Source organism: Myotis lucifugus, unplaced genomic scaffold (assembly GCF_000147115.1).
Source record: "Myotis lucifugus unplaced genomic scaffold, Myoluc2.0 scaffold_3, whole genome shotgun sequence".
In the NCBI taxonomy this organism is placed as follows: Eukaryota; Metazoa; Chordata; class Mammalia; order Chiroptera; family Vespertilionidae; genus Myotis; species Myotis lucifugus.
In genome coordinates this window covers 747,631-756,729 of record NW_005871051.1, presented here as the reverse complement: position 1 = coordinate 756,729, position 9,099 = coordinate 747,631, and the positions used below count along the sequence as shown (strand labels likewise).

Below are 9,099 nucleotides of genomic sequence, written 5' to 3'. Positions count from 1 at the left end.
CTTCTTTCTATAGTACAGGGTGGGGCAAAGGTAGGTTTACAGCTGTTCATATGGAAAGTAACATAACAACACAAGAATAAATGGTTTCACCTACTCACAACGGTACCCCTGCTTTTGCCCCACCCTGTACATACATAAACCCGGTACCCACGTGCTACACACCATACAGGTAAACGCCTCGAGACGGTTCATGATTTCGTCTACCCCAAACTCTCCTCACAGTTGCCTAATACATGCTTCAATGTTTCTGAAATATTTGTTACATACACTCAATTAGAGCAAATACATAATCTGGCACAGATTTTATAGTCACACAAACTATGGAATTTTTTTAAAACAAAGTCGCCTTAAATTCCTTGTGATGTGAGGTAGGGACAGAGACACAGCAGCCAAGCAGAGCCAGGCAGCCCCAGGGTGAAGGCCCCATTACCACGGCCGGCACAGGCACGGGCTCTCGCTGCAGGTCACTGGAAGAGCAGAGGAAGTAGGTCTGTTACCATGAATGCACACTTTTATTCAAGACATAATCAAGGGTAGGATTCTCACAAAGGAAGGTTGACCAGTTATCCACCCTGCAAGAGAGAGGGGACCTGGGGAGCGATTACAACACAGAAGCAAACTCTTAACATTTCTGAATAAAGCTGTCTTCTCTTCTGAGAGAGCCATGTCTTAGCTTCTGCCGATAAGGCTTTGTAATCTGTGTTCAGGAACTTTGACGATACACAACACACACTACACACACCACACCCTTCAAATAAAGACAGCACCTAGGCTGGCTGAGTTTCTGCAGAACCTAGGGCCCTCTAACATAGATTGCTGTTTTTTCCATGGGTTCAACTTGAATTGCCTTCCCTATGTTTACTTCCCATAATTTTTATGATCAGATCCATGTTTATTAGGCTTATACGGCCTTCAAATTATACTTTAATATTTGACGTGATCGTTTCAAAAAAATAATCAAGGCCTCAGCTTTAAATGTTCCTTCAGTGTAATGCACAACGATGATAACAAAGAGTAACTAAAATAAAGTGAAAGCAGCTTTCTTCTAAAAATCACTTGTTATACTACAGCTCGGCTTCTGGTCTATAATTCTGACCAAGAATATGGTTTTTTGGTAATAAAACAGGAGTTCGGGATGATTCAGTCCTTGGAAAACCCTAACAGCAGTCACTCGGTGAAGAAGCCAGTCATTCCCGAAGTCACAGACACTCACAAATCACTGTTAGCACTGATTAAGTTTTTGGTGGCTTTTTTTTTTGGTGGTGGTTATCGCTTTAGTTGGCAATATCTGACTGTAAGACAGAGAACAGCTCCCACTAAGCCTTATTTTAAATATTACAAACTGTCCGCAGAAGATAGACTCACAGAGGCTGTAATGCTGATGTCTTCAGTAGCTCCCCCGTGGACGGGGGCAGGCTGCGGAGGCTACCCAAAGACATTTTGGCTCTAGAAATCAACACCCCTACTTTTCCACCTGTTCCCGTTCTTCCACAGGAGACTCGAGCAGCTTAACCGTCTTGCTATAAAAGCAAACAACTCTTGTGAACAAACCAACAACATAAAAGGAAACCGACAAAGACGTGTTCACAGTTAACCATAAATAAAAGTGCAGTGAGTGTTCAAGTAGGGCACGTAGTTCACAAACTACATGTGGGTGTTTGGCATCGGTCATCTTTTCAAGGCTCTCCGAGGGTCCCTGCCATTACTTAGAGTGGCCGTGCCTGTCTGGCTGCCAGCTGCTCCAGCTGGCTGCGGAGTCCCAGGCCCCCGGCCACTGCTTCTACCAGCAAAGGAAAACTGGCATCCCCGTGGTTCTGGGCCGGGCTGAATCCCGTTTCCTAAAAAAGAATACAAAAATCCATCACCTTTTCAGACACTGATCTAGAGAGGCGCACCTATTTGCAGTCGCACACATGGTCTTATTAATGCTTACGAGTCATATTGGGGAAAACAAATGCCTTTCAACTCCTGGGGAAAATCCCATTAAGTTCTAGGTTTGTTCAAACATGTGACTACTGGGAATAACACTGATTTGATGCTGTATTAACAGGGAGAGGAAAAAAAGAGCAACTTGGGCGACAGAATGAGAAACGGGTCAAGTAGGACGAGTATAGGTAACGCACTGCCTACGCCACCACAAGGGAAGACCGAGAGAGGGCAGTGGCCTGTGAGTCCTGGCACCGGGCTCAAATATGGCGAATAACAACTCAAGAGAACGTGATTCTAACTTTTTAAAGAAGTTTCCCACAGTGCGGGGATCAGCGAGCAGCTCAAATGAGTAACAGCCACCCGAAATGAACTCTGGTCACAAAAGACTTCTTCTCCGTTATTTAAGGACCAAACTTCCAAAAAACCTTCCACATGGTTTAAGGGTATTTGAAGGATAAAGGCTAATCTTTTAAAGGGGCAGCGATCGGCATGTGAAAAAGGAAGGTGAGTTATTAGTCGGAAGATAAAAGGCTTTCAGTGCATAAAAATAACCAGTAATTCTGCCCCTGTCAGTCACCAGGCTACCGAAGTGACACGTCTCCGAAATGTGGACTTCTATATTATTAGCCAACGTTCACCACTATTCCCAGGAACTGGCCCAGATATTTCGATACAGAATGAGCTCAATAAATTAGTTTAAAGGGTGTCTGCTTTCTAGAAAATCAGCTATTCGGGAATTCCCTGGTTACCAGCAGTTCCCTTTTAGAACTAATTTATGCCTAATGACAAATTTTTCCTCTCTAGCTTTCCTAAAATATATATTCTAGAATTCTCACACCTGATGACAATTATGAAAAAAAAAAAAAATCTTACCCACTGATCCAAATGTACCTGTACCCATATTACCATTCATGGAATTATTCTTCTGCTCGCTATGTGCCTGAAAGAAAATTTCAATTTAACCAAATGAAGACTAAAAATCAAAAACACACCTGTACAATTATTATAACATGTTGTGTCCATTCCCTTTTTTAGTTTTTAAGGTTTTCTTAAACAAATTTTTAATATATTTATCCAAGTCCATTCAATGTCAAAACATTCATGAGTGTTTCCCAAACCTTTCATTTTATTGTACTTCCAGATATTCCTCCCCACGCCCCAAAGTGCTAAATGGCAGACACTTGAATACAGGACACTACAGCCACATTCATTCTCACAAAGCAAACAGAACAAAAATGACTTTAAAAAGGACTTTAAATGACTTCTTAGGTTGTCTTCATTAGACCCTGGGTATGGCAATCTCGCCATGGAATGATGGCAGACAGTCAGAATGAGCCTTGTCATAAGAGCAGACTTTAATTACCCCTTTGTTCGGTTGTCCTCGATAATCTGGATTGGGTTCACTGAAATTTGGCACTTCTGAATAAACCATACAAAACCTGGAAGAAAATACAGGAAAAGTTACATGACTTCTGAAATAATCCACCTTTCTTTATCTAATATGCGTAAGTGACAGGAATGAAGAATTTAGGTGTCAAACGAACTAACTAAAAAGCAACATGCTAACTAACTCTATTCTAACAGAAACGTCCTAAATGCTTAAGTTCCATCAAAACATCAACTATGTGATTGCCTACAGTGTGGAACGTTCTACTCTGCATTTTAAGTCATCTTCTGGACGACAAAAACCAACCATGTCAAAGAGCAAGGACACAGAAACACATCTGTCCTGTCCTCCCACAGGCCAAGGCCTCGGAACCAGGGGACTCGGGGTTCCAGAGTGGGTCCTCCGGCACCGGTGATGGGTTAGCCCCGACCCATCCACACTGTCATCCAGGCCCCTGTGGACCACGCACTGTGAATCTGCAAAGATAACCATTCAAGGTTAGGAGTGGGTTCTGGGGCATCAGGACAGACAACTGGCTCCCACAATGACAGTTCATCCCAGTGCCTCCTATAAGGTGACTGTGGGCTATATTAACATTATACACAAGCCCCTCACCCCACAAATAAAAACTGAGAACTGGTTTTTGTAAATGCTAGGCTGACCCTAACAAAGTTAAGTCACTAAGAACCGAGTGTCCTCCAGTGGTTCTTCCCTCAACTGACCTCCATTATGATAGACACTTCTCTATACATAAAGGTCAGGACAGGACCCTAATCTTGCAGTCATGTTGATGTGAAACCCTTTCGTGGCTCCAATAATACTCTAAATGCAAACACAAACCGTAAATGAATCCTAATTTTCCTCCAAAGAGTGTTGCCAGTTTCTGATCTTTAAAAGCTGTCAAGAGCCTGGCTGGTATGGCACAGTGGTTGAGCGTCGACCCCTGAACCAGGAGTCGACACAGGCCTGGGTTGGGGGCTCATCCCCAACAGGCGGCGTGCAGGAGGCAGCCAGTCAATGATTCTCTCTCATCTTTGATGTTTCTCTCTCTCTCTCCCCTTCTCCCTTTGTCTCTGAAATCAGTAAAAATATATTTATAAAAAAGAAAAAAGCTGGCAAGATTATTTTCCCACGCAAAGCATCTTAACCCTGCAGTAAGGAAGAGAACTTTCCTTTCTTTATTTATATCTGTTTGCTGGGTGCCACTGTTGCTTCTCTTCAAATATCCTCTAATTTAATGGGCATGAAGCAGATGTCCACGCATTAACCTAGCAGAATGGACTCATGACTGGATGTAGTGCCTGCACCCAAGCTTAGGAGTACCCCCTACATGTCTGACGAGCATGGGGGCTGCATTACCTTTACACCCCTAGAGAGGATGGCTCCTCCAAGTCAGGGTGGAGATTACCAAGCAGCAAGTAGCGCCTGGAAGCCCGCAGTGCCTGTGCGGTAGGTGCCTAGCCTGTGGATAAACACAGCGCTTCAGTGGGCGTTGCTACCGGTCCTTGTACCAGGAGGACACATTCACCCACACACAGAGAAAAAGGACACTTCCACTCAGGGCCACAACTTACACCTAGTTTCTTATCTGGCAATTCACTGGACGACAGAAGCTACTACTAATGACACTGGAGAAAGCTCATTCCCCAAACCGTACATGGACAGCTGTCCCACTGCTCCATCCACGGCAAGTTATTCCCGCAGGCAGGCTGCTGGAGACGTGCGGGAGGCCAATCGTGAACAAGCCAAGGAAAAGGTTGCTGTTTATACCTACCAGTCATGTCAGTAGAAATCTGTAATTTTTTTCAATTACACAAAAGGTACTTACTCCCCGATTTTCTGGAGTTCTCCGCCCCTTCCGGTATAAAGCGTCAGGCACCCTTTCCACATGGATGCATACCTGGAGAGAAAAGCAACATCAGTTCTGCAGAAATACGTCATCGAGGAAGTCTTTATACTACACTTTTTGTATTGGGTGTGGTTATGTCTACCGTAGCAAATCCAATACAATCCATGAGCCTACCTTTAACTTGTTACTTACTAAGGAAAAATACAAAGAAAATTCTACTGCCAGATTCTCACATAATCATCTAAACTATAACTCTGGGAAACAGGTCTTTTTGCAAAGCAAGCACGGTTACACTCCAAAGATCACATCTTGGGTCAGTTAACAAAAGAACTTATAATTGCAGAGATCCAAGCAGAAATTATTTTTAATCACAGGACAAATAGGAAATCAACACCCTAGTGTTTTCTCTCATACTCATTTACTTGGTCTGCTCAGAAACTGATCTAATTGCTTTTCCTTTACCTCCACAAACCACATAGGGTTCCCAGGCTACAAAAAAAGTTGGTAAAATTTAATCCAGGGGCTAAAAAAACTAAGATCACAAATCTTTCACACATCTACCTTTTCAAATTTGCAATTTTTAGTACCAACTTGGGTAAGCAATTACTCTTAACAATTTTGAATGCAGGCAAAATCATTAAATAAAATAACCCTACACATATATCTGAGAAAAAAACTGTAAATTAATCAATATTATAAAAACCAGCCTAAGGTCTGGTTTCCAGAGCTTCTTTGTACAACTACACCAGTAACTTCATGACTTCAAATGAGTAGTTGTGATTAAATATTGTTTACGTATAGTGATAGTTCATCTTTTAACACAGGTGATAAAAACTTGCTAGTTCCACATACATTTATCTTCATTTATAGGAACGGGTCACTTATTACGGGTACCATTCACCCATGTGATGTTAGATAAGAAGTGACTTAGAAGGCAGTGCCCTATTTCTCCTTACTAAGTAAAAAATGAATGCAGATTTTGAGAAAAATCTGAAGTTACTGCAATGAACACACTTCACTTGTTTCAGGAATGAGAGGGACATCTGCAGGGTTTCCTGATAAACATATCAATAAACATATCAATATTCAAATTACCTCTATTTAAATAGATACCTTTCTTCAAAGGCCACTTTTCTTAGATTCAACCAGAATGTAAGGGCCTCCCCGGCTGCATTGTGTTAGGAAGGAAGGTACAATGATCCCCATTTTATAGAACACACTGAGGACGGACACTAACTTCAAGGCCACACTGAACTTAGGAAACAGTAGTAACCCTGTCTTTAGTTTTGAAAAGTATGAAATACTTGGAAGGAGGTGCTATTTACAGTGTATAAAATGCTGTAAATCACTAGCTAAGATGCGCTGGCAGCCAAAACAACTTTAATTATGGGAACCCTGACCACGCCCTCCCAAGCAGGCATGCTCCCCTGTAGGTTAAGGATGTGGATGTTTAACAGACAAAGTCACCATGAGTCAGGGTGAGAATCAAATGTCTAAATCCTGACTCCCACTTCCTCCTCTGGTGAGACTGCCTCACTTCCTGCGGCTGAGGCCTGGGAGAGATTACCAAGGCTCCCCTTCATACCATCCAACTCTCTCTGAGGTCCTTCCGGCACCAACTCCCACCCACTTTTCCTATAGTTATGGCCAACACGTTACAACTCTATTGACCGGGCTTCCAAAGTCTTTTTTTTTTAAAGACCCTTTTCTGGCCTTTTATCTTCCTGTAAAGATTTGGCAAAATGTTAAAGGCAGTCTAACTCTCAAACACACAAAAAGATTGCGCTACAGTCCTTTTCAAAGCCAATCTTCTGACTTTCCTGGACGAAGACCCAGAGGTCTCTCGGCCGTGCATTCCCTGCGCATCATTCCGGGTTGGGAACCGCACTGATCGCACAGCGCAGGCCACAAGCAATCGTGTCCCAGAACGTGCCTTCCAGATACTGTCCACTTTCCGAGGCACAAAAATGCTGGCAGGATTTCGTAAGTCATTAAAAAGGGAGGAAGGAAGACTGACAACTAGATTAAATAAATAATGTATGAGAAAGGTAAACTATGGGCCCTGCCAATCTTCTCCGTCTGTTTTCGACTCCGTGAGCCCACAGCAGCACTGAGAATCGATCCAACCTGCGCCCTGAGGTCGGAGGGCAGAGTCCTGGGGGGACCTGACCCGATGGAGGGCCGGGCCGCCCGCCCTCCAGGATGAGCATCCAAGGGCCCGCAGCACAGACGGGAGCTCTGGGACCTGCCCGGGCGTCCGCCGATGGGGGTCCACAGGCTGCACCCCGGAAAGCCCGCACCCCGCCCCCCTCCCGCACACCTACCCCCGCGTCAACCGAATGATGTCCCCCGGCTGGATGAGGCCTCCGATCTCGTCCCACACGGAGATGGTGATGCTGCCCGTCTTGTCGGCCACCTTGCAGGACCTCACTTCGTGGCCGTCTTTGGTCTTGGTCACGCGTCCTAAGGGATTGAAAAGCCAGAGGGGGCGGTGATCAGACCACGAGGCTCTCCAAGGGCTCCCCGCGCCCCCTCCGCGAGCGCCCCGCGCCTGAAGGTGGGGAGGCGGCACCTGGCTTGGCCTCCAGATCCCAGCCCCGGGGGGAGGGGAGGCGGTACCACGTGGGCGGGGGAGGGGAGGGCAGGAGGTGGGAGGAGGGGAAGGGGGAGGGGAGCCCTCCGCCCGCGGCGGCGCGGCGCCCGTCCCTCCGGCCCCGCCGCGGCGCCGCGCAGGAGCTGCGGCCTCACTTACCGATCTCCAGGACAATAAAGACGACATTTAAGTTTTTCAGTCCGGCCTTAATATCTCTTATAAAAAGAGGCGGGTCGCTGACCCCGTTCATACTGAGGCGGGTGCGGGGCGGCTGCGGCGGCGCGGGTCGGGGGAGCGGGACCAGCTTCCCACCCCCGCCCGGGGCAGGGGCAGGGCCAGGGGCGACCTGGGGCGGGGGCGGCACGAGGAGGGGCAGAAAGCGACTCGTCGGGGACCCAGGAGACCAGCCCGATGGTAATGAGCCCTAAAAAAAAAAAACCGCAAAAAAAAAAAGAAAAAGAAAAAGACGAACCACTCCGCACACCAGCCCGCTCCCGAAGGGGCGGCAGGCAGCCGAGTGCGGGCTCCCTCCTCGGGGAGAAAAGGCAGAAAAAAGAGCGCGGGGACGCCTCTGCCCCGAGTCCCGCTCACATACACGGGCGCCGGGAGAGGACCGGCTGTCACCGCGAACCGGGAGCAGAGACCGCGCTGCTGCTGCCCCGCGTCCCACACAGCGACTGCTCAGTGCGCCGCGCGCCGCCGAGACACCCCCGCGCGCCCCGCCCCTTGTGACGTCACAACCCATTGACACGCCCAGCGCCCCGCCCGCCCGGCACGGGGGCCCCGCCCCCTCCGCCTGCCAATTGGCTCTCAGCGCTGCTTCCGCCGCTTCCGCCGCCGGCGCCGCGTCCGCCTGGCATTGCCTGGTCTTCCTTCTGCCTGCGCCCAGCGCTCCCTGTCAATCAATCTCCAGGGCCTCCTCCCTGTCAATCAATCTCCAGGACCTCCTCCCTGTCAATCAATCAATCTCCAGGGCCTTCCTCCCTGTCAATCAATCAATCTCCAGGGCCTCCTCCTGTCAATCAGTCAATCTCCAGGGCCTCCTCCCTGTCAGTCAATCTCCAGGGCCTCCTCCTGTCAATCAGTCAATCTCCAGGGCCTCCTCCCTGTCAATCTTCAGGCTCTTCTGCTCTTTTACCCTCTGAGCTCCGTCTTCCACTTTGGCCCTCAGTCCCGCAGCCAGGCAGTACGCTGTCCTTTAAGAGCAGCTTCTAGCCGGGATGGCTGGTCTGGGTGAAGGAGAAATCGGGGAAGGGATGGGCCCTTAGCTGCCAGCCTGGAACCAGGACTGTCTCATTCTAACCGCCTTTAAATGGAGGCCCCCAAGGCGAGGGGGGCTCG

The 9,099-nt window shown here is 47.7% G+C and overlaps 1 protein-coding gene across 5 annotated transcripts; it reads right to left on the bottom strand.

Annotated features, from left to right (window-relative positions):
• Window positions 1-489: 489 nt before the first annotated feature.
• On the bottom strand, window positions 490-8,428 carry NABP1 (nucleic acid binding protein 1). 5 transcript variants are annotated; one of them, XM_023759722.1, is made up of 6 exons: window positions 8,231-8,428; window positions 7,490-7,628; window positions 5,145-5,216; window positions 3,293-3,368; window positions 2,803-2,869; window positions 490-1,838 (listed from the first exon to the last, which is right to left on the bottom strand). In XM_023759722.1, exons 3-6 carry the CDS (start codon window positions 5,204-5,206, stop codon window positions 1,669-1,671), a joined length of 375 nt encoding a protein of 124 aa, XP_023615490.1. In that variant the 5' UTR covers window positions 5,207-5,216; window positions 7,490-7,628; window positions 8,231-8,428; the 3' UTR covers window positions 490-1,668. The 5 variants fall into 5 exon arrangements, with proteins under 5 accessions (XP_023615490.1, XP_014316505.1, XP_006082422.1 ...); XM_014461019.2 differs by having other exon boundaries at window positions 8,354-8,426; XM_006082360.3 differs by lacking the exon at window positions 8,231-8,428 and adding an exon at window positions 7,918-8,200.
• Between the last annotated feature and the right edge of the window lie 671 nt (window positions 8,429-9,099).